The sequence below is a fragment of the Melanotaenia boesemani genome, chromosome 9 (assembly GCF_017639745.1).
Source record: "Melanotaenia boesemani isolate fMelBoe1 chromosome 9, fMelBoe1.pri, whole genome shotgun sequence".
NCBI lineage: Eukaryota > Metazoa > Chordata > Actinopteri > Atheriniformes > Melanotaeniidae > Melanotaenia > Melanotaenia boesemani.
Genome location: NC_055690.1, coordinates 25,185,344 through 25,211,021, shown reverse-complemented (window position 1 = coordinate 25,211,021; position 25,678 = coordinate 25,185,344). Strand labels below are relative to the sequence as shown.

The 25,678-nt window shown below is 37.3% G+C and overlaps 1 protein-coding gene across 1 annotated transcript in view; it reads left to right on the top strand.

Moving 5' to 3' along the window:
- rasa2 (RAS p21 protein activator 2) overlaps window positions 1-21,549 on the top strand; it is a 31,165-nt gene extending 9,616 nt beyond the window's left edge. The window contains exons 5-24 of the mRNA XM_041995578.1: window positions 691-767; window positions 5,933-6,016; window positions 7,875-7,947; window positions 8,057-8,133; window positions 8,627-8,728; window positions 10,766-10,919; window positions 11,026-11,174; window positions 11,655-11,769; window positions 12,267-12,341; window positions 12,457-12,580; window positions 12,982-13,088; window positions 13,202-13,285; window positions 13,432-13,509; window positions 13,634-13,707; window positions 14,492-14,595; window positions 16,324-16,406; window positions 16,671-16,879; window positions 17,380-17,483; window positions 18,029-18,209; window positions 18,599-21,549. Of these exons, the coding sequence (XP_041851512.1) occupies window positions 691-767; window positions 5,933-6,016; window positions 7,875-7,947; window positions 8,057-8,133; window positions 8,627-8,728; window positions 10,766-10,919; window positions 11,026-11,174; window positions 11,655-11,769; window positions 12,267-12,341; window positions 12,457-12,580; window positions 12,982-13,088; window positions 13,202-13,285; window positions 13,432-13,509; window positions 13,634-13,707; window positions 14,492-14,595; window positions 16,324-16,406; window positions 16,671-16,879; window positions 17,380-17,483; window positions 18,029-18,209; window positions 18,599-18,629 (2,085 nt within the window). The 3' untranslated portion in view covers window positions 18,630-21,549. The remainder of the gene's footprint in view (window positions 1-690; window positions 768-5,932; window positions 6,017-7,874; window positions 7,948-8,056; window positions 8,134-8,626; window positions 8,729-10,765; window positions 10,920-11,025; window positions 11,175-11,654; window positions 11,770-12,266; window positions 12,342-12,456; window positions 12,581-12,981; window positions 13,089-13,201; window positions 13,286-13,431; window positions 13,510-13,633; window positions 13,708-14,491; window positions 14,596-16,323; window positions 16,407-16,670; window positions 16,880-17,379; window positions 17,484-18,028; window positions 18,210-18,598) is intronic.
- The last annotated feature ends 4,129 nt before the right edge of the window (window positions 21,550-25,678 follow it).

Sequence of the window (25,678 nt, the reverse complement as noted above, 5' to 3'; positions counted from 1 at the left end):
GCCTCCCTGGTTTGGTTTGTAGCCAAACAGCGGCAGTGTATGCACCCTGTGAACTTGCCTTTTTTTAATAAGAAAAACTGTAATGTTTTAAAATGATAGAAGTGTTACTCAGTAATACAGGTTAGTAGATGCCATGTGATAATTTGCTGATAATTTCCTGACTCATTTGGACCCTTGTAAAAATGATTATCTTGGCTTAAAGGCCCGTGTTGCATGAGAAAGAGGTACTTGCCCTGTCAGCTACATGCAGAGACAAAGTGCAAGTGCGGGGGCGTTATGCTAAGCTCTCTTTCTCTCCATCTGACACTTCCGAAGCCAAGACCTGTAACCTTCACCACATCCGACCCTGTAAAGATCTTTCTGAGTGATGACAAAATTCACAGCTGTTGTGGCTCTTGTCATACATTTTTACCTCCATTAATCAAACATGTAGCCAGGAAACAGGTCTTTCATTAACAACTGAGAAGACTAAGAAGCAATATAACAGTGAAACATATGTCACTCGCCACAAAAAAATGTACAAAGAAAGTTTATTTCCATATCTGTTCTGCTGAAAGCTTAATTTTTGTTTCATTTACATATGTAACATGTTGGTTTAAGGTTAAAACATTTGATTTGTGCTTGAGTTTAAATTAACATCTCATGATTTGTAAGTTGCCAAATGAATTCTCCTTTCCTCGTGGTCAACAGGGTAAGGTTCATTTGGAGATGCGGTTGAGTGAAATGATCACAGAGAATGGCTCTTCGGTTCAACGGTTACTAGTCCGGTAAGTTTCTACAGTCCTTTGTTGGTAGCTGATCTGATATAGTTGATATAATAAAAGATTTTAGATCTTCAACAGACCTAAAATCACAGATAAAACTTGCATTTAAACATTATAAACGGGATTAATTCATTTTTCCATTTGTTTATTTAGTAAGATTTAAAGAAAGGAAAGGAGTTTTGACACCCAAAGAGACTCAATTTCTCCTAACATTTCTCAAGTTCTCAGAACTTAATTGCCTAGTTAGCAACCTGGTGTGTTTCAAATCATCATTAAAGCTCTTTGAACCCTGTCCAACAACTGGCTACTCTGGGCTTCACTAAGCGGCTGCTTACTGCCATGAGAATTTCTTTATCAAGAATACCATCTCTAAGGGCTGTTTTCAAAGACAGGGCTAAGAGTAAACTGGGACTAGCCCTTAATCTGTAATAGTTAAGTTGTGCCAAACTGCACAATTATTCAACAACCATAAAACTGCATGTAAGACTGTTGGAAAATTGTCATGAATATAACACAAATAAGAATGCAACCACAACAATGTTCCACACATCTCATATTTATGTTATGATGCACCTCCATTATATTATCGGCCTTTTATAGACTTGTTTGAAGAACTGGAAACTTTCTTTAAAAAAGAAGAAAAAGCAGAAATCAGAAAAGTGGTGGTGGACCACATGAACCACCACTGATGAACTGGCTTCAGTCTGGAAAAATAAAGAACCAGGAACCTCCTGATGGTCTACCTGACGATAAACATTTGCACAGTGCAGACGGAGAACTCAGCACAGGTTAATTGTAACCCCCAAAAATAAGATATTAAATGTGTTTCCTCCACTCCTGCAACATTACCATCACCTTTCGGCAGAGACCCAAAAAATTAACATCCATTAGAAATTAGCCAAAAGTTTTCCTGAGCAAACATTTTAATATCTGAATGAAGAACATGAAATAAAAAAAAAATTCTGCAAGCTGAATGGATTACTAACTTGGAGCAGAGGGCTGTGCAGAAAAACACTAATCTTTACACAGTCTTACAGTAAATATCTTTTTAAATATTTATGAGTGTGTTTCAGTGACTACAAACTACATTTAAAATTAGCCCTATACCTCTTCGGTCATGCAGTTTTAATTAAATACATAAAAAAATACAATCAAATGGAATCAATAAAAAAAACAAACATATCTGAATGCTCCTGCCAAACGTAAGTAGTTAAACATTTCGAAGTGCGAGTCCTTCTTGATTATTGCCCAAGTAGATTTTAGCTCTAAAGCATTTCCTTTGTACATACGAAAGCATTCTTGAGAAGTTAATTAATCAAAATAAATGATTACATTCCTCCAGAATGCAAGCAGTCCTGCTGCAGGCCCTTAGGCTGCATATTGGTCTTCATTTAAATAATCCAAATACTCCACAGTCCCCAGCAAACATTATCTAAGCAGAAGTTAAACCTTCCCCTTTTGAAAGAATAAAGAATCAACTTAGTCTTAGATTAGCTTTAATCATTCATCTTACAACTGGTTTATTTTTATCCAGAATAGGCTAAAACTTTGAGTTATTTAGTATTTGAAAGTAACTTTGGGTTAAGGCAGCTAAAACCAGCATTGTAGTCTAAGACTAGGCTAAAGTCCTGTCTTTGAAGCCAGCCCTATATGTTTTAAGCACAGAAGTGGATCAGTCTTGTTTTGGACTTGTGTTACAACCTGTAGCAAGGGGGAGCATAAATGAAGTATTAACTTCTCAGTAAAGGCCAAAGATTGAGTGGGAGGTCTTGACCATAGAACAAATGCTCCCTGGACCTTTTGTACGGAGCCCCCCAGGGCAAGGTTGCTTTTTTTTTTTCTCTCTCTCTCTTTCTTTTGCATTTCCACACAATACTTTTTGCTTTACCTTGCAAAAAATGGAGGATCCGAGAGTGCGCACAGCCTGTTAAAGCCATTTTGCTCAGTTTCTTTAAGTGGTTCAGATCTGCGTCTGTCCCTCACAGCGTTAAGTCAACATAACACACCTGACAATGGCATGTCCACGTTATCAGAGGAAATATGTTGTAACGTACTGCTTTAATGGATTAATTACAAGTACCGTCGGTATCGAGCATCTTGCTGCTTTACTGTTTTGGCTGCTTGTGTTTATACTGTAAAGTGAGATTGATATGATTTATTGGTAATTTATTAAATAAAGTCACATTTTCAATTATTAACTACTCAGTGCTTATGGAGCTTATAATGAGGAAGATGTTAGAAGATTTGTGTCAAAAATGACATAATAATACATGATCCTGGCTTATGGTTTAAAAGGTATAATTTATTCAAGATGGTCTATATTTAAGAAATGGACTTGTATAGCTCTTTTCCACTCAGTTTGACCAAAGCGCTTTACACTGCTTATCACATTCACACACACATTCACACCTCAATAGGCACATCGGGAGGCAACGTGGGGTTAAGTGTCTTGCCCAAGGACACTTCGGCATGTAGTCAGTGGAAGCCTGGAATCGATCCCCCTACCTTCCGGTTGAAAGACGACTGCTCTTCCTCCTGAGCTATAGCCGCTTAATGTCATGTCTGTTAAAGCACTACGTTAGAACAACAGACATCCTCTGCTAACGTGGAATTCAATTCAGACCTGAACTACCTAAAGAAACTGAGCAAAACGGCTTTAACAGGCTGTGCACGCTCTCAGATCATCCCTTTTTTTTGCGAGGTATGCAACAGTATTGCGTGGCAATAAAAAAGGAAAAATATTCACGTGTCCCCTGGGGGGGCTCCATACGTCTGCAGGAAAGTTCCACAAACAATAATTAAGAGACTAAGAGACTTTTAGGAACTTCACAAGCAGTCACTTGCAAGAAGAAGTGCCCAAATATTTGCTTTAGTCTTTTTTTTTTTCTTTTTTTGCCATTTTGGACAATTTAATTATTATTAAAGTGATTTAAATTTTTTATGTAGTCAAAAAATACTAACCTGAACTTTGTCTTTTAGGAATCAGATAATCTTGTACTAGTTTTTACAGCATCAAGGCCTCTTAGGTGCATGCTGCTGTATGTTCACATGCATGTGCAACATGCACAGAAAGCATGACAAACAATAAAATGCCATGAAAAGAAGCAGATGATCAAAGAGAATTTTAGACATATGAACAGGAGTAGTTAAAGTTGACTATAAGAAAGTTTTTTTTTTTTTTTTGTTGTTGTTTGTTTTTTTTGTCCAGTTTCAGAGGGAAAGATGACTCACTGTGACTCAAAGCTGTGGAAATTAATAAAATCTGCATTGAACTTGTATAGTTTTTCCCATTAAATGACTCACTAAAAAAAAACAAAGAAATCTTGAAACAGTTTTTTCCTATGAGCTGCAGTGGCCACATCCAGTTATTTCAGTTTTGGTTCTTGTAATTGGCTTTACTTTCAAACACCTCATGATGAAAACAATATTATCATTATTATGTCAGGATAACAATATTATATCCTCTTTGTGTTGCTTGCAAACGTGAATCATCTGTTTAATGCGTCAGAGGTTTGTGAGAAGAAATGTCTAAAATACTTATTAAAATTGCTTGCTAACCTAACTCGTTTCATATTTAACAAGTGCCACAATATTTACCACCATTACATCTGAGCTTCATATTTTACATCAGGAAATTATCTCAGCTGCTTTTTATATAATGTATAACATCCTGAGGGGATAGTCAAAGAGAGCTGCTCATTGAAAGATAAAAGTTGAGCGTGCAAAGCACACATGCAGATGCACAGATGCCAGATCTCATGTTGTTTACGTATGTTGTTTTGCACCCCCATTCATACTTAAAGAGCACTGTAATGAAGTGGAAGTGATGGCATCTGAGCAGGAAGTTTGCTTCTTACACTGCAACCGCTGTGGTTTTCTTCTGCTGTCATTCAGCATGTCACTCATATTGTTTGCCTAAACTGTCAGCCTGCTCATCGTCAGCTTTCACCACAGAGGAGACCGTCACTAAGCCTGCTTACTTCTGTTTTCCTGTATCAGTTTAATCTATGATGGCAAAGTTAAGATCAAAGGTGTTGAGTTTATCTTGTGCACCCTTCCAGGCATCTCGTTCTGAAGCAGTGTAATCAGTCACTAGAGATGGTCAGAGAAGAGTGAGATGGAGTTAAGACCAAAGCGTAGAAGGCTACAGGGAATATTGTCATGACACCTAGGAAGATTATAGACAAACATCCTGACATTTAGCTGCTTGACTTCTCCCTCTGGCCTCATTTAGCGATGGGCTGAATTTATTCTTATCCTCTAGAGGCTTCTGCTTAGCAGCCACATCCTGTTTAGGGTACCTTCAGCTGTGTGTTTGTTGTCACCTGAAACACATGTTAAAAAAAAGCAATGATCCCTGTGTGAGACTGGCTAAACATGAGGGCAGAGCAGTACTGTGGAACAGGATCTGTAACACACATGAAAGTCTGATGCTATTTCATATTCATATACTCCCCATGACTCTTTTTTTTCTCGTCATGGTTAAATTGTTTTCATAATTCCAACCCCTAGGTTACACAGTAGGTGTTTTTGCGTTCTCTGAATCAACTACAGAGGAATACATAAACATTACAGCAGACATTAGCATCATTACGGTCACAGTGTTGTGTTGAATTCCGGTGCAACTTTATTTATTTGGGTAAAAAGTCAAATAATTTTTTTCCTTTTGAAATACTTTAAGATAATGTGTTTTTACACATCTATTTTTTTTTCAAAAACATTTATTTCTAAAATTGCTTGAAGTAAGTTTAGCACTTTTCCTGTTGTCAGCGTTGTCTTTTACTGGTAGTGCAGTTGCTGCGGGTTATTGGTCACGGTATTTCCTCTGAGCATCTGTTGAACCAACAGGAGTTTATTTACCTTTTAAATGCTCTTATGACATAGCGGTGAGTCGTCTTTGGTAAGGTCTGGGTTAACTTTAAGCCTGTCTAAATGTAATTACTTAAAAAATTTTACAGTTGTCTTCCTGTATAATCAGCTTCTCTGCAGAATTCAGAAAACTGTAATGACTGGCATGCACCTATTTAAATTAATAGCTTTTTAAATTTATTTATTTTTAAAACTTGAGGGGGAATCAGCACTGTGCTAAATGTTTTGTGAATATTCTGTGTAGATATAATTCTTTACAGTATTTTTTATTCATTGCTTCTCTTGTTTGTGAACTGTAGAATAATGGAGTGCAAGGAACTGCCGACGATTAATGGCCAGAATTGTGACTCCTATGCTACTGTGTCTCTCAACGGACCAGCCAGGTAATTCACTCATTTCCACTTGTATGCAACAAATAAAACAAGGTTCTCTTGAGAGCATGTAGATGTTTTTTTTTAAGTAGTACTTTATGTGTACGTGTTTATTTTTAAGTAGAGTGAGTTCAATTATTGGCTATATTGAAATAATCATCACCTGGACAATAGAAAACTGATCTACTTATAGCCTGAGTAAAACAGACAAAAATCTATATCCTGAGTTTTTCACGTAACAGGCAAATGTTTTTAAACTGCTCAGCCAAGCATGAATGAGAAAGATGAACCAAATTTGGTTAAAAAATTCTAATGAAATCAAGCAAGGACGTGTCCTCTCAATACCCAGATGGATAGATTCCACATCAGCACAAATAAAACGGTCGGACAGAGCTCCTTCTTTTTTTTTTTTTTTTACTTTGTTTATTAATTTTAAATACATGTACTAATGTATTAAAACAATCAAAGAGACTTAAAATAACATTTTTTCCTATAGAAAACTAGAGAGAGGAAAAAATATTGAAAACAAAGAGAGAGCTCCTTTTAACTGAATCAAGCTGCCTAGATGCAAAGCCACAAATGCAAACTGCAGATGTATTAAATATTTCGGTCACCTTCCAGCTTTGGTATAAGTTGACAGCATTGTGAAATTGCAGCTTAGCTCATGGCAGTTTTTTCCTGCTGAGGATTCGGCAGAAATATCGGCACAGCATGAGCAGACAAAGAGGGGAGCAGGAGAATCAGTCCAGCAGCTGCAGTCTTGGTTGGATGTAGCCAGTAAAATCTCTTAAATCATAAGTTTTGCTGGTAAAAGTTTGTAAAACTACCAGGAGAAAAATTAGGCAAGTTTTGATGGTGATTTTCACCTCCTGAAATTTTGGTTCTCTCTGTTGGGTGTGCAGCTCTCAAACCTACTCAGTGAGTTGCTGGTTCTTCACAAAATTAATCCACAGTGTGGAGCTTCAGGAAGAACATACAGTCCCATTATAGTACAGTACAATTTAACCTAAGTTAACCTTTTTATCCACCAAGCATAAATCAACTTCTCTGAGCCGGTGTCTGTAGTGGTGCTAGATTTCAGCTTCACAATAATCCAGTTTTTCTTGTTCTCATTGTTCCTGTGCAATTTACGTAAACAGCCCAAGTTCTGCTAATTCTGACATGAAGGCAGAACAATTAGCTAGCTAGTTGCTAGTCCAAGGTTTATGTTTTCATTTTTAAAAAAAGGCCTGTTAATGATCCTCCTGTCCGTTTGTAAGGTGTGTCAGCTTTTGCTTGCCTCATACACACAGTCCCTTTGCTTCATTGTGTTTTTTTTTAAATAAAAATGACAATTCTCTGTATTTTAACATCTTCATATCTGTTTTTCTAAAATGTTTAGTAAAATGACATATCAGTTGAGTCATTTTTGTCTTATTCACTGTTAATTCTTTTCAACTATAACAATGTCAAGATATTGTCATAACAACCACTGGCTACCCCTCCCTTTATATAATTGAATATTAATAATATTAATATTTATTTGAAAAGCATTTAATAAATCACACGGCTTATCTTGTGCCTGTGAATATATGTCCTACTCTTTAGGCACATGTCAGTATTTCAGGCCAAGTCTAAATGCATCTTTTTAAACAGAATAAAAGAGCTGGCTGATGAATCCTCCTCAGAATAAATGACTGTTTGAACTCTTGTTGCAGTTAATTAAACTACATCTGCAAAGTATCTCTGTTGGAGGAATTACATGTAATTATTTACCAACAGAGGTTTTCTCTTGAATCAACGTTTTCACCTCAACTTCTTCTACTTCATCCGATTATTATCAGTGAAACTGACGTTGACAGTGTATCACTTTCTATATTTTTGTCCTCAGGTCAGACCAAAAGAAAACTAAGATAAAGAAGAAAACCAGCAACCCGTCTTTTGAAGAAACCTTCTCCTTTGAGGTAAATTCTACCTCATTTGATTTGAAGTGCTTAGTTACTCTGAAAACATTGAAGAGATTCTGTATGTTTAAGGAAGCTTGTTGGTAAACCTTCATATAATCTTCCTCAGATCACACGGTCCAGCAGCTATTCAAAAAAGTCTCATTTCCAAGTGGAGGAGGAGGACATTGAAAAGCTTGAGATCAAGTAAGTTTCATTTTATCTGTACAGTACACAGTCTGTCTCATTTCCCCTATATAGCTGCAACAGAAGTAAAATTATTTCTCCAAACAAAAGACAAAATTAAGTTTGGATCTGGTGTGTTCTCACCGTCGATGGAGAGCTTTGGTTTCTGGTTAAGGATATGTGGGGCTTCCGTCACACTGGACTCGTGCTCACTTGGTAAGGCTAGTCAGATTTAAAGGTAAACACTCATGCATGGTTTTGAAGTTTGGATTTGAGGTGGTGTCATTGCACGGATTTGTATTAGTTCTTATGCACCAAGCAGGTAAGCACCCCTCAGAAATTATACCTTTTTTTTTTTCTCTCCTTTAAATCGTTTTTGCCACATTACAACTGAGTGGTTTATGTTTTGTGTTGAGCACACAACAGCTCCAGTTTTGTCTGACATGATGAAGTTTAATTTTGCACTTTGGTGTTTAAAATGCACCATGTCAGTTTGCATCATATCTCTTTGCAGAGTGGAGCTGTGGAACAACGAGAACCTGGCTCAAGATGTGTTTCTGGGGGAAACTCGAGTCCCTGTTAAGATCTTGCGAAATGACCACATCCACAAAGCCTGGTAAGGACTAGACTGAAAAAAATATAAAATATCCTCTTACTTCGTAATACGTTATGTTATTTAAATTTTCTGCTGTGAATGTAGGCCACATACACTAATGTATTATTTTCCAAAGACTAGGTACAAATGCAGAGAGCATCCAGAAGCTAGAGTCTCATTTTATAGGAGCAGATTTTGACTTTCAGGCAAAGCACACAGAAAATTCAGCTGCCTACAGCTTTTCTGTCCAGCATAAATGGAAACACATAAATAAATATATTATTTTTTACATGTGGAAACAAGGCAGACTTTGATAGAAAAGTCCCTCCTGTTTATTGGTCTTAACCAAATGGGTTAGATTGTTGTTGATAAATAAAACCAAGCTGTCCCCTTCCTTGTACGAAGCTAGATCAGATCTTTTCATAAGACTGAGCCTATTACTTGAGTATCGGTACTGCACTGAGCTTCCATCTTGTGTGTCTAATATGACAACATGTACAGCCAAGTTGTTTAAGCTGCTGCAAGGTGACTTGAGAAACCTCCCCAGATTTCTGTGTTCAGCAGTTTTTCCTGTGCTGCTGTGTCCTAGCTTTGCATCAGAGTCTGTGATATGAGATTATGCCAGATAGCAATCTGTTAGTACATGAGGGCTGTGAGTGTAATGCGTGGGTGGCTCTTTGCATGGTGGCAGGGCCTCATGTCCTGTGTGAGTGCTGGAAGTAGTCCACATTGCATTCAGAAAATACTGTTTTACTTTATAAATTCATTACAGGTGACCTGTTTAAAGTCCCTGTAAATGTCTACTATAATCACAGATCAAGCAGCTTATGGACAAACATAGAATAAGTACTTCAAGCTTTTGAAACTCTGCAGTTCAACTTCGCATGTACTGGTTTGGTGTTTTGCACCACCTGTTGACTTGAAGGAAGATGTGCATGCTGCACATTACAGCCAGTTTTCTCTTTACCCATTAAAGCCCCAGGGTCTCAATGAAGCATGAGCAGACTAAAACCTGAAGAAGTTGACCAAATTGTAAGCTTATACTTTATTTTATGTCTGATGCAGATACAAACTTAAATTTAAAAACATTTTGAGTTAGCTCGTACAAAATACATTCATTTCCCTTCATGCTTGAAAGAAAAAAGCAAACAGTCTTAAAAGATATACACTCTAAAAGCTGTTTAAATTCCTCTTAAATACAGCTAAAAGATGATTTACTGCATGTAACAGACAGGAAGGTGTTACATTTATTGGATAATACTTACAGGCCACTTTACCCAGCTCTTGAGCTGCTGTCTTGTTGGTGCAGTAAATGGCCTCTAGCTGTGCTGAGGTTTTTTTTTTAATAAACTGATGTCGCATTTAGAATACATGATAATTTATGTATTTAACGTTTTTTTGTTTTGTTTGTGTGAGTTTTATCAGTTTACATGAAGCCTGTATTAATATTTCTCATATTAATTTAGCAGTTCATTGTTTTTAATCCACTCTTTTATAAGGTGCTGGCACATTTCTTGGCTTTAACATCATTTTAAAATGAAGTGTATTTGATGCTTGATCATTTTGATGGCTATTTTCCCTCAGTTTTGCTTTAAACAAGAAATAAATAAGAGCACCACAGAATAAGCACTAAACTTCCGGGGCATTCCCTGGTTACCACCAGATGAAGATGTAAGCGATCCAGTCTGAATGCAGGATGTGTCAGCAGTTTGCCCACAAGTCTGCCTTAACAATAAACTTATTTACTTACTTTTTCATCCTTATGGCTGTAAAATAAATAGTTTCTGCAAGTTAAAACAATGCAGTTTGTTCATTTTTATTCTCTATGTTTTTATCTATATAGTCTCCATTAAAGTCATTGTGATTTCCCATTATTTTTAATTGGGCCTGTTTATAATTATGTGTTCTTAGTTTTTTGTGGAGGTGTTCAGGCCCAGTGTCATAGACAAAACCTACAATCAAATCATGTACTTCTCATTGAAATGACTTTGGCCAACTTCAGCACTGAAATTGTTTTTCCACACTTCACATAACACTGATATGACCGTGTCCTTTCAGGTATCTCCTCCAGCCTAAAGGGAACGGCAGCAAGTCCAAGTCTGATGATTTGGGATCCTTGCGTTTGAAGCTGACCTACATTGAAGACACGGTGCTGCCCTCTGCCTGCTACACACCACTCCGCAACCTGCTGCTCAAATCCCCAGATGTGAAGGTAACACAATTTCCATCTTTTTACCCTTCATTTTTGCAAACAATACTTCTCCTCTTCTCTTGTATTTACCCTCTTCTGATTGGCTTTTTTTTTCCTTCTCCCTCAGCCCATCTCGGCATCAGCAGCACACATCTTAGGGGACATCTGCAGAGAGCGATATGAGGCTGTGCTGCCCATGGTTCGTCTGCTGCTCTACCACAATCGCTTCGTGCCTTTTGTCTCTGCTGTGGCTGTGCTGGAGCTGGAAAACACTCAGTGAGTCACTCACATGCTTTTATGATCTCAAAAAAGGTATATTAAGGACATGATTTGTTGACACTATCCCTACAAATGAATGAAAGAGTTGAAGTTAACTTCCTTTTCTATCATTTTCTAGCAGTGATAAAGTGACCACCAAATTGGTGAACAGGATGCAGCTTTGCATTACATCTGACATCTAGATTATTTACATTTCCTTCATTTTCACTTTGATAGACTTGATAAACTCGGTGTTGTCACTAAAGAAAGACGAAACAAGTTTTAAGAACACACTATACAAGTACATTTTTTTTCCTTTTTTAAAAGCAGGACATGAAAGTTAAAGAGTATTTTAATAAAGATGGTCAGAATCAATTCAAAGCTACCACAGAAAATAGTTTAATAAATAATAGAATATAAAACAGTGAAATAATGTTTTTGTTTTGTTTTTTTTTCTCAGAAATGTGTTAAAAAATTGTAAATTGCTTGTCCTTGCAGGGAGGCTAACACTATATTTCGTGGCAACTCACTAGCAACACGCTGCATTGATGACATGATGAAGATTGTGGGAAAGAGTTACTTAGCTGTTACCCTGAAGCCTGTAATAGATGAGGTATGAGTAAGAGGAAACACACACACACAAATGAAACACTATTAATGCTGCAATAAGCAGAAATCGGTGAGGTCAGTGTGGAAAAATCCCCTTGAACATCTGCCTTCTTGCTTCAAACGAGCAGATGTAATTGGTTGGACTGGAGTTTTCGCAGTGTGCCCCATCAGCTTTTTTAAAACCTTTTTAGTCTTTTAATAGAATTAAAAGTGAGTTTGATCACTAGATGATTAATGACATCTAAGTATGTAGAAAAGGTATTTATACTTTGTTAGTCTTGTTTTTTAATACCTGTGATCTGAAGTTTAACTACTGAGGCATCTCAGCAAAATAAATTAGTACTTGGATGTTAAACTTCTAATTCAAAGAAAATGTAAATACATAAATACATTTGTATTTCCGCACAACACAAAATCTGTTATTTTTCTCCTGAGTTCATTAAGTTTGACTTGTGTTTTAATATTTCGCTGTTTTGTTTTTCTTCATTTATTTTTTCATAGATTTGCGAATCCAGCAAAACATGTGAGATAGACCCTGTTAAACTAAAGGAAGGCGACAATGTGGAGGTAAACAAGGTAAACTGAATCATCTTCTCTGGTTTTATATTACAAGCAGTATAAAAGTAACTTAGTGCCTTTAAGAACTTTACTGTCAAGTCCAGTGGGAGTAATCCTTTTTTTTTTATTTTAGGAAAACCTTCAGGTTTATGTACAGAAAGTTTTCTCCTCCATCACCCAGTCCAGTTCTAGCTGTCCCCCACTCATGTGTGATGTCTTCAGGTCTCTGAGACACTTGGCCTGCAAACGCTTCCCAGGTAAAAGATGCATCTAATTTCTCATCATTTTACAGAAAAAAAGTTTTGTGTCGGGTAACCTGTCAGGTGTAGAATCAAATTCCAGGACAATGCCTTGTCACACAGCAGGAAACTGTTATTTCTACTTGTGTGTTTTTGTTTTTTTAATTCAACATTTTATCTAAGCAAATATATGGACATCATAGTCCATACATTTGCTTATTTATGGACCTTATGGTAAATTAAACAGGGAAAAACAGTTTGATCCAGTTCCTAAAAAGCAATCATGTTATTTGGTAAATGCACCAAAAGGTGGCGCCAAATCACTGAGTTCAACTGAAGATTTCCAGTTATTGTAGCCATCAGTGTTTTCCTTTGCTAAGCGGCATTTATTTGAACGGCATGTTCTCTTCTGTCTGTAGGTGACCCTCATGTTCAGTACTCAGCTGTGAGCAGTTTTGTGTTCCTGCGTTTTTTTGCCGTGGCCGTTTTGTCTCCACACTCTTTCCAGCTCCGTTCTCATCACCCTGTAAGTGTCCGCCTCTTGCCCCCGCATTGACTCTCTAACATATGTACCAGATATTGTACTCACCACTGGCCTGTATACTGTTGTCATTCTACTTTTTTTCTTCTTAATTGCAGGATCCTGAGATTTCCCGCACGCTCACACTTATTTCAAAAACTATCCAGACTTTGGGCAGCTGGGGTAGTTTATCAAAGAAACTGGTAGGAGTACAAATAATTCTGTAAAGATTAAAAATGAAGGGAAAATGACCGGAAAGGTCATCAGATGGATCAATATTTTAAAGGCAATGATGACTTCAGACTGAAATTTTATTTACAGCTTGATGTTAAACTTTTTCTCTCTTTAGTCCAGTTTCAAAGAAACCTACATGTATGACTTCTTCAAATCATTCCAAGAGGACAAGTGCATTGAAAAAGTTAAAAAGGTATGTATTTTTTTTATTATTATATTCTAAAATATAATGGTTTATCTCAAATCAATGCAATGTAATTCATAGTATTTGTATATTTGTGTTTTATCGTTGATGCCATTGTCATTTCTGCTTCCAGTTTCTTGATGAAATTTCCTCCAATGTCAGCAAAGAGTCCAGTGGACTGGAGGACGCGGTGGTTCTCAAGGAGGGGTGAGTGTCCACAATGTGCCTGAACAGAATCCAGTCAGATCTGGCATAAAGACGGCGTCAGATAGAGGCTTCTTCATTTAATTTTGAAAATGCAAGTTGAAAAGGTGCGAGAAGATTATTTTCTAACTAGAGATGATTGAATCAAAATAATGTCGTACTGTGGTCAAACTTGTGATCTACGCCTCTACTACAGGCTGAATGAGCTTTTAATTGTGTAAAACTGAAGCTGTTTGAGAAGTGACTGAAGGTTTATGCTTCAATTAAAAGTTTCATCTGTAAGACTTCACTGTTGTGGTTGTATTGAAAATAAAGAAAAGGGAAAATAAATTACAACCCACAGAGAAAAGATCACTTCCATCGGCCATTTGAAATCGAGCACAGTGAACATCAAAAGAGCGACAGCCATGATTCCTGTTACATTTCCATGCAAGAGAAAATAAATCCCAGTGAGAATGTCCTTTCAGCTCTTCTTAAGTTTAAACGTGTAAAGATTAGGCATGAAATTAAACATTGAAGATGGTAAATAATACTTTTTTTAATAATTTACTTATTTAAATAATAATACTTTTTTTTAATAATTTACTTATTTAAATAATAATACTTGGATATCAGACTTAGTTATATAATTAGCCTTAATTTAACCTCAAATTAAAACTATGTAATCATTTTGTACAACCAGGAAGTTTAAAATCAGCAAAACATGGTGAATAGTGGAAAGAAAGAAATTGTACTGGCTTTGCACAGATTTTGCTTCTCAAACTCCGTCTTGTGTGCGTCCTTGTAGGGAAGTACAGAAACGTACTCAGAGAAAACCTCTCGTCAAGAAAACCTTTCAAAAGAGGTGGCTCCGAGTGACCAACAGGGAGCTCTCCTACCACAAACATAAAGGTGAGACGGGTGTCTATCGTTTTAGTAGAGGAGCTGTTTTCACACACATGCTTTAGTCCTGATATTTACAGGAGGGGCTGCATGTAAGAGCTTAATTATCCACAATATCACATGTGAATACAGCAGGTAATCTTCCACATTGGTGAAAAACCTTTTCAGAAACTCCATGCATTTGTGAAATATTGCATCAGGAATCACTCTTAGGTCTTCAAGTGGAATTTCTTTTAATACAGTCGCAGCCGAAACACTAAACAAATCCTAAAAGAAACAATAAATGATGATATTTCAGACTGTGTAAAACTTTCAGGGTTTCCAAAGCAAATGTCCTCCATAGTGAGCGAGTGTGTGTTCTTCTAACAGTCTGTTTTTCTTTCCCCCCCTCTTCTGCTTTCCTGTAAATTCCCTAAGAATCACATCAATATTGCAGATATGCTCATCAGCAGCCGTCATCACTGTTAAAAGCTTTTCTCTACATGCAGTGATGGGAACTTTGTGCTTTCCATGGTTTGCTTTGGCATCATGTCCTGCCTCCTGTGCACTCTAGATGTCACATCAGAGTATTTTTAGTAGTGAGAGCATGGGAATCTCCTGCTGTGAAGGCCACGTGTGAGAAAATTTAGACCCAATTCTCCCCTTTTTCATGTGTGAAAACAGATTCAGACAAAACTCAGAGGTTCTAGCTGCACGCTCTGGTTTTTGTTCTTAAAGCTCCCAGCATACTCCTCCAAGGTGAAGGGTTTCCTGTTTCAGGCTATATTGCAGGTGCCTAATTGGATTTATTTGTAATCTGGTTAGGATGTTAGCAATATTATGTAGTAAGTAAATGTAATAATTACCAGAAGTATTACTAAAAAGAGCCAACATATCACATGTTGGTTAAATGTGCGTATGGTTTTACATGAATGATGATATTTAGTTTTGATCACACATGGATAAGATGTTTTATTAGAGAGATTTAATAATAATTTAGAGTAATAGTCTTTATCTGACTTTTACTTGTGGTGCCAACGTGTGGGTGTGAATATTTGTCAGCAGCTGATTGCTTTCATTGGACACAGAATATAAGGAATCAATAGATTTACATTTAAGCCACGATAAGAAATGGATATTTAAATGATGTGTATTAGTTTGACCCACCCTGTGTGGTAACAAGGCTGAGTTGTATTTCATGGTTTAATACGAGGATCAGCAATTTTTCTTTATCCTGTGTTTGTTTAAGGCCTGATAAGCAACACGAGCTACATGGAACACGTTTTTTCTGCATTATTAGATGAATTGCTTCTCTTTGTCGTCGGGACAGGGTCCATCTGTAATGTTTTGTTATCGCTGCATTCCTGTGGTCATGGACTTCCACAAATGCAGCTATGTGTTCTGACAGTTTCTGAAACCCAACGCAGTGTCAACCCAATGTTTTTCTTCCAGAAATCAACAAACCTGATCCTTGGAGCTGCGTATTTCCAGCATGAATATCCTTCATAGTTTCCAGTTAGCACGTTTTGGTTTCTGCATGTAGTTTTCAGGAGTGAGAAACAGCCTTTCAAACATGGTTACTATGACTACTACTGCATCACTATAATCTACTTGCACCCTCCTAGGTTATGGCTTTTTTAAAAGATTTTTTTAATATAAATTGTGTGAAATAATAAAATACATGCTGTTGCGATTTCAGGCTTTCTGTCTCTGTTATTGTTATTAGCATAAACATGTTCCATACTCTCTGCTTGCCAGGAAAAGAGGCCCTCTGCACCATCAACGTCAAAAATATTAAGGCAGTGGAAAAATTGGATGAAAGTGCCTTTAACCGCAAAAATGTAAGTGTGTTTGTCTCAGATGCCTGTCCGGATGCCTGATTTCCTCCAGTAATGTGGAAATATTTGTGCCGTTGTCGGCTCCCAAAGCTAAAATAAATAAAAGATGAATTATTGCATTCAAGAACATTGTTTTTAAATTAATTTAAATCATTTCACAATTTGAGAGAGAAAGAGGACTCGTTAATGAAATTTTGAGAACTATTACTTTTAAAGTTTGACATTTTTATTCACTCTGAATGTTGAAATCGCTGTTTTTGGTGTCAGATGTTTCAAGTGGTCCACTCGGAGAAGCCTCTGTACGTTCAGGCGGGGAACTGCGTGGAAGCCAGCGAGTGGTTGGAGATCCTGGGCCAGGTCAGTCGCTGCAACGAGGGACGACTGGCCACTTTCCATCCATCAAATTACACCAGTGGAGCCTGGCAGTGCTGCAAAAGCCAGAGTAGCAGCGCTCCAGGCTGCAAGCCGTGTACAGCGTGAGTGTTGCAACCACATCCACATCATCACCATCATGATGAGCTCATCTTTATAGTATTCTTGGCTGCAGTTGTAAGGACACCTGTAAACACCTAATAAAAGAAACATACTGCTGTTTTTGAAAATCTGCCATTGGTCTTAAATTTGGCCACCTATGTTGATGCATAGTCAAGTGTGGAGCAGATTTCAAACAAATGGATCATTTTGTGCTTAAGATGGCAAATATCAACCTTTAATTGCCAAATAAATTAAGTAGGCTGTTGTAAGAGAGATCTAAAAGGCTAATAAAAGAAAGGTTAAGTATCTAAAACTACTCAAAAATATTCTTTGCACAGATTTGAAGCTGTGTTCTGTTCAGGGCTGCACTTTTCTTTTTGTGTTTGATACAAAATATTTAATCAAGCCAGACTGGTGTTTTAACTCTGACAAATAAGAGTAGTTGTTTCTTCTCTTTATTCCTGGGAAGACGTCCTTACACATTTGTCCTCTTATGTTTCAGCACCATGCTGGATAACCTCCAGCTAGACATAGACTGTGACCGGGAAACGGAGAGAATTTTCTCCCTTCTCTCCTCAAACAGTACCAAGCTCCAGAACATGGAAGGTCAGTTCCTCTTCATAAAATATAAAGTCCAAGCAAGGCAGGTTTTGATGAATGTGCTGGCATATGTCATAAAAACAGGCTGTTGGGTTCTTTGGTCATGACATCACCGCTGGACACAGTGACCTGTTATAATGATTAATACATTACATGTGTGACCATACTAGAGTGTACCTCGTAAAATAGAAGAGACACCTGTTCTTCATTTCATTCATTATTCCAGCTCTGACAAAGTCAGGTCATCTGACTTCAATCCAGCTCAGCTGGTGTTCGCCTCACCGAAGGCGACCGGCTTGTTTTTTGCTTTGTTTGTTTGGATTCCCACATGTAAGCAGCTCTTCCACCCAGGATCAATAGAGACCAAACTAAAAGCAAGATGTCATCAACATTTTTGATCTTTAAATCATTCCATGTGAACAGCTGAGTGTATCACTTTGTAAACATCCCAGTAAGCATTTTAATTACCAATGCTGTAGGCCAGCACACGGTGCTCACTAGTTCAGCTCAATACTGCCAGCAGCAATCTACAGTGTTTGTCCTTCCCGTAGATGCATGTGCCAGTATGGCTGTGTACCAGGGTCCTCAGCGGGAGCAGGAGGAATACTCAAAGTTCACCATTCAGGAACCCAAAGAGACCTTTCAGACACTCAAACAGCTTCGAAACATCATGGAGGAGCTGCAGAGGCAGCACAACATCAGGAACGACACCACAGCACAGTACGGCAGCCTGTAAGTCTGGACTTTCCCTACATGTGTCTTTTTGTATGACTTGGCCTCAGCTTTTATAGTTTACTCTTCTAATTTCTTACAAAGTGCAGTAAACTATCTGATGTGACCATACTGTTCCTATTTCAAAGAAGCACATTACTCAGTGAAGTGTTAATCGGAGCTCTGCTGGGTCACGCCATCTGCTGCAGGACTCTTTTTGTGATGGTTCTTTATGATTCTGTTGGTGTGGGGTCATGCTGCAGGATGAAATACGGTTTAATGAGAGAGATTCCTCATAGATAAAAATGTAGTCATTAACGTGACTTTAGCGATTAATGTATTTATGATGAGTTTTCATGGATGATTACTTTCTTCCTGCCGTGCTCACTCTGTTATGCTCTCTGTTTCAGTGACAACCCCATAGTTGGGAAAACATCTTAACCTGGGCAAGCAGGTGTGGCCTGAAACAGCCATACCAGGAAGTGTCATTTCACCACAGAGAACCCGAGTGGTCCTAGAGGACCCTCTGCAGCTGTCCAGCAAAGCAAAGGCCACTGTGTGACCAGGAGAATGATATACACCATGACCTCCAGACATAGTTAGTCCACTATGAACGAACTCGTTTTGTTTTAGCAATATGTTGCCTCATTTATCGCTCTTGGACTGTGAGTCCCTTTTAAAGAGACTCCTTCTGTGTCTTAATTTATGTCCCCCTTTTTGTATCTACAGCTGTGTGACAGAGGCATCCTTTGAGTGTGTGAATAGGCTGCTATTTTTTTTTTTTTTTTTTTAATTCACTCAGTTTTGTATCAGTTGTGATGATTCCCCCTCTGTTCTAACACTGTCCCCAGAGGTCATTAACAATCATCATTCTGGAGGATCGTCCTCTTTCTGTGTCCCTGAAACCTTTCTCCACTCTTGTAGTGTCCTTCTTCTTTTGAACAAATGAGCGTGCATGTGTGTTTGTGTATGTGTGTGTGCATATAAATAGAAATATATATGGTCATTAATGTAGATGAAACCAATCTGCCTTACGTTGATGGATGTTTCTTTAACATTTAATGCTGAGGAAATAATGCAGACGCACTTTAAATATTTGGAGCTTTCCAAATGGAAATGATTAGATACTTGGTATCAGATTTCCTCATTTTGATCAGTTACATGATCTCAAATACTTTTTTTTTTCTTTTTTTCATTCATTCCTGTACAATAACATTTATAGCTTGTAGATTTTAAAATATTTTTCTTGACCAAAGGAAATCTCTTGGACATATGTGTATATGTATTTTGAATACAAATGGTTTAAAATTTAGACAAATTAAATATATATATATATGTTCAGTTTGTGTGTACGGTTTTGCTAACATATCTTTTACCTTTTATTGACTTACGGCAAGCAGTTTGCATGCATTCAGTTTTGAAACCTGATCGCACGACTGTGGTGAAGTCGTATTTTCTTGTGATTGTGAATCGTATTGGTATGATGTTCATCAGATCTGTGTTATCTTCAAACATAACTACAGTGGTCTGTAACAGTCATCATGGAGGACTTGCAGTGAAGAATTAATCTGAATGACAAATCATCCCTGTCACCACTAAGTCAGCCAGACAATCACAGCACCTGTTAAGTGCTCCTGGTTGTGCTTTCATCTTTCACACCAGCAGCACTCTCCAGCTCGTTAGTTTGTTTGTTTTGCAGCTTTAGCTCTTAATTTGCTCTCTGCAGCTCAGATTTTAGAGATAGAACTGGACTTCATAGGTTTTAAGAAAAATTATTTGTAATCAAATTATTGGAGAGCCGTTTGTGGTGACCTGTCAGTTTTGTCCTGAGTGCTTCAGATGGTTTTCTGCTTGTACTGTTCTATTCAAAAGCAACCAAATCCTCAAATTTGATGCTGTAACCAGCAAATTTCTCAAATTTTAAGTATTTTTTCCATCACTGGACCAGATGGATCAATCATTTTTCACTAGAGAAAATTGAACAATCACTTTGATTCAGTCTTTCTTTTTTTTCCCCCCTTTTATGCATTGAATTTGAACAATGAAGGAAAAAAAAAACTTGAATTTGTGTTAACATGTTGGGCATCTGATGCTGATTAACAGGGTTAGCCACATTTTTGTGTGTGCAAATGAGTTGTTTTGTCTTTGATCTATCATATAATTCTAACATGCATGTTTTATTTTCAAGGAACTTTCAACTTTTTCCTGAAAAGAAGATTTAGATTGTTTTTTTTTTTTTTTTTTTTTTAAAACACTGATTTAAAGTGTTGCTATGCTGGTACCTCCCGTGTGCATGGTCTGCAATGCTACTTGAAGGTTGCTTTTGTTTCCATCACTTTTGTGTTCAGTTGAAAAGTTTTCCCTTGTTGAATCTTTACATGTGTTAGCCAAGCGAATGTGTGGCGTCCCGCTGAGCTGCAGCTGGAACTGCCTGTGTTCACAACACGTGAGGAGTAAACGAATGACCCGACTAATCAGAGTTACAACTGTAAAACTATTTACCACTGGATAAGAATTTTCACTTGGTCAAGGCTGGAAAAAGAAAATAATCTGGACCAAATTTTAGCCACAATATCTGGGTTTTAACTGATCACTTGTATTGGAACTTGTTTAATTTACACATTAAGTCCATTTCCTGCTTTAATAAGGCCAGTAGATGATGGTAAACAGGAGAGTATTTTAATTTCCACCCACCTACCCATGAACTTTGCTTGTTCAACTGTATTTCATAAGGGAATTTTCTTTATTTGTTTCATCATTTTGGCCTAATGTCCTAAAATAATAAAGATCCTCGTCAGAATGTGGGTGAGATTCATGTAGAAACATATGCAGCACTCTGACTATAAACTCGCAGCACTGTAATAACGCGCCAGTTTCACATAATAACTTTACCAAACTAAAAGGAAAATGTTTATATTCGCTTTGAACTGTCAGTAACCGTCGAGGTGTTGGCCAAAGCACACATGTGATGCAAGTTTCTCACCTCTTTGTATTATTATGGAAATGAGAAAAAGGTTCATGCAAGCATAAAAATTGATTTCAGAGTGACTTTGTTGAACAGCAATTTATCAAGAGAGTTATAAAAATGCATACTTGCAATGGTGAAACAGGCCATTTCCTTCAGTTCTGTTATAAAGCAAAATGTGAGTGTAAAAGACGGTTTCAAGATTTTATTATTTTAAAAACAAAAAAGCTGCTGTCTGTCCTACAAACGGTGAGTAGCTGTAGGTAGAGATTATCTGCACATCTCCAGCCCAGTCTCAGCTTCACTATGTTGCTTTGTTTTTTTATTTTGATGAAACATTGTATTTTGCATTTATGGTCCATGCTGTCTGTTCCGAATAAACACCTTGCTGATGCATTTCCTGTCTGTGGAGTTTCTCTACTTCCTTACTTGAACTGAGTTTAAAAAAGACTGACAGACTAGCCAGATAACAACAAAGTATCCCAGCATGGCAACCCGAGAAACTTTCTGAAAGGCACAAAGCTTGTGGTACAGAATTTACCTTCAGGAAAAGGAAATGTGGCTGCAGCAATTCATGCATGTTACATAAACCTCTAAAAAACAAAACCTTAAGGGATAAAGATGCTAATTTATAAATACAAGTAAATTCACACAATGTGCATATTATGAAAAACTAAAAAATACTAGATACTGGATGGAAATATTGCTGATAGTGCAGATATAAGACTAAATTAAGACAAACTGATGTGAGATGGACTCTACTGGTCTCAACATGTAGCTGTTTCTTTCTGTTTGCTTTTAATTGTGAAGTGAATCGAGAACGTGTTTTACATTGATTTTTACACTTTAAATAAAAATTGATTCTTAATCAGATACTGCAGAATCTATTGAAAAGTGGTGCAAACCAGGAGTAACTGCAAGGCCCAACTGAGTGCTGTTCAGGCTGATTTTATTCTCAGTTCATACTGTGTTTTACTAGAATAATTTCTGCTCTGTTCATATGACACTTAGATATGATTTTTGTCATTAATGCTGAGAGATCTCCTTGGAACATTGAACAATTAATCTCATGTACAAGTTCAGAGGGCTGCCTTCATGGCAATAAAATCTGAGTTAACACCTTGCAAAACACAACAAAACAGAAGTTAGTAGTTTTACATTTTTTCTTTGTAGATGGAACAAACTGAGCCTCTAATATTAACAAAGAAAACCCCAGTTCCATTTATAATGCAGCTCAGAGTACATGTCTAAATACCTTGAATAATAAACATGTAACAGAAGGTAGTTCTCTAGTAATGACATTTAACGCAGCATTGCCTGTATAGTTACAACTATAAGAGTAATTAGTGGCTACCTGCGTCCCTGTCCATAGAGTTTAATTGTTTCCAGATGACTCAAGAAGTACAATCTGTGCACTCCCAGTGGATCCTTGTTCTCTTTGTGAATGTTTCTGGCAAACATGGGAACATCCTCCATGAGGAAAGAACAACAACTTGTCAATGACAGCAAGCAGAAAATTTAGTTTAAAAGCACATTCAACAGAATATTACCCCTAGAGATCACTGTTACGTACATTTCCAGCCAGAGATCTCTGCTAAGCAGATTGCTTTTTTTTTTCTCACAACAAGAACTAAACTATGAAATATGAAACAGTTGTCATTTGGTGTCAGTAAATTCAGTCCACTGGCTGGTTCAGTGATGTTGGTGAGATGGTATGTACAAGAAAAACGTATGTATTTTACCAAACAATAATGAAATGTCATGGGAATGTATCCCAAGAGAAACCAAAGAGTGTGTTCTGTCATGCTAAAGAGTTTGCAGACCCCTGGACACTCAATCTTATGTTGTTTCACTCTGCTTAAATTTTCCAAGCGAAAATAAAGAATAACTGGTCATTTTCAAACTCAAGAACAAAAAGCTGTGAATGGGATGTAAAGCATTATGGCAGGTTTACAGCTCAGGATTCATTTAGAAAGATGCTCATTTGTTATTTCTACTGAGTAAAATAAAATGATTAGATTTGTTTTTCTTTAGATGATGTTTGTTAGACAAAGTGTTTAACCTGGAATATGGGGGTACTGATGCTGGATCCAAGCTTACTGTTAGGACTTACTGAATGTCCCAAAAATAAATAAATAAATAAACTTTCCTCAACTTATACATGTTGCAAATGGATTAATGACCCTAAATTCAAACTGTTCCACTTAGTGTAGCCAAAGTTCACAAGTACATTGTGCTTCACCTCCACAGAGAGCCACAAACTTAAAACAATATATGATCTCATGACAGGCTGCATGGACTCGTTTGTAATTCTGTTTCCACCAGTCCTTGAAATATGGCCATCACTAAAGTGGGCTTGACTTATTACAGGCATCGTTGTATTGAACAACACATTCAAATGACAACAAAGGACTGTATGCTTGGACACAATAAAAAAAGAGGACAGAAAATAGATCAGTTTTACACTTCAGAAGGTGTTTGCCAAGCCAGTCTCCCCAGTGGCACAATCAATAAGAGGGCACGCTCTGATCCCAGCAGGATCTCTGCATGCGGTACAGCTGTAAATTATTAAGATTAGCTTGAACCACATTTATTGTGGCTTCATTTTATTTTACTCCTCTCTGTCTCTTGTCAGCACAGTTGCAAAAACCTGCATTTTAGATAATTTTCTTCTTACAAATGAACCTGATCTGCTCCAAGTGAGACCCACCAAGAGTTCCCACCAAGTCAGAAAGCGGCAGACAGGATCTTTACCAGCTGCGTGTCCCGCTGCTGACCCCACAATTTCACCCAGAAACAAAACACTCCTACAGGGACCAAAGAGGAATCCCTGTTATTACAGCCTCTCTTCCCACATGGCATTCCTGTCCGCTGTTTGAAGGAACATTTCAGCATTTTGGGGAAACACCTGAAGGGAGAGTCAGATGGCAAATTATGTACATTTTTATCATTAGGTGAGCTTGACAGGTCCTGATGAGGATTTTGTTATTTCAGATAGAGAAAATATCTGTTTACTTGACTATAAGAGTGTGGGATAAGTATAAATGTGCTCAAAGTAGTCCTTTAACTCCTGCAATATCTAGTATGATTTTGGTAAAGCGGGTCAAAGAAGGTCAAAATTCCCAAATATAAAGAATTCAAACAGTAAAGCTGAAATAGCACATGTGGACTACATCAGTCACAGCGCTGGATTTACAGATTCTTCAGTCCATAACGTTCAAGCTTGACATGAATATCATCTATCAGAGTATCAGAGTGGCTTTTTTTCTAAGGAAATCCAGCTGAAAATTGGGTAGGGCTTGACTTTATATTAGGTAACACAAACTGCCTTCACATGAATTAGGAGGGAATCCAGTTTCAAAGATCTCATGACAGGGAAATATTTGTGTTTAAAGGGTCAAATTTACACCACAGCATGAGATTTCTTCATGTTACAATAGTGCAAAGCTTCATGAGAGAAGTCAAACAGACATTCACAGGTGGTTATGAAAACTTGACTCTAGGATACACACATTAGTCAAACGCATGCTGCTTTGTGATCCCTGAAGTCTGCGGCAGGTCCTTACAGCCTGTTTACTCATCCATTCGCCTCTGCTTACTAACTCCACATTTGTAAGTCTACAAGAGCATCGCTGGGCTCTCGGGTTTAAAAGACTCTTGGGAAATTTTCTGAAACATCCTTTGAACAATGAGTCAGTGATGTTAGTTGCACTTCTAGATTTAAGCAGAGTAATTCTACACCCATTTTACTGGTAGCCTTCTTACCCAAGGTTCTGCAAGATTTTTTTTTACCATTGCACTATATATCACTAGATGTCAAAACATCACCCCAAAACAGGTCTTTAAAAAGGAGTGAATATACCTTTTTTGATTTAACTTTGTTTAAAATCTGCATTTTTTATTTCTTTTTTCTCTGGTTGCCTTTGGACTGCAAGCAAAAGAGGTCCTGTGTTGCCCAGCTGCTGATCTGGGTCATACATTTCAGTGGTCTGGAAATGTCAACACTTTTCACATATACTGTAAAAAGCTAAATGTATTTTAGCTGTCATACTGCACTCTTTACATTTCACACGATTACTATGTCTGTCTGTTTGTCTGCCTGTATCACTCATCTTCCCAAACATGAACAAAGTCCGACTTTTTGACATATACTGCTGGATCAGCAGTTTATGTTCAAGTTGTTGGGCTTTAAATCCTAATTCTCTCCCATATGACCATCAGAGGCTACATACAAAGGCATTTCCTGAGCACAATAAGATTTTAAAAGACAAGACAACAACATAAGAAGACATGAAGTAGAGAAAACTTCATGTTAACAAAACCTAATCCATTTTTTAGTATGTAAAAAGTTGCATTTTGGAAATGTCGGTCTTGGCATTTGTAGGCTTTTATGTTGTTTTGCTTATTAAGGTGGGTTTTTTTGTTGTTGTTTTTTTTTCCAGAAGAAACATCTTAGTGGGTTTGGATTATTTTATCATTGTAGTCTTTGCAGGTCTGGTTAAACCTCTGTGTATTGCTTCCTCCC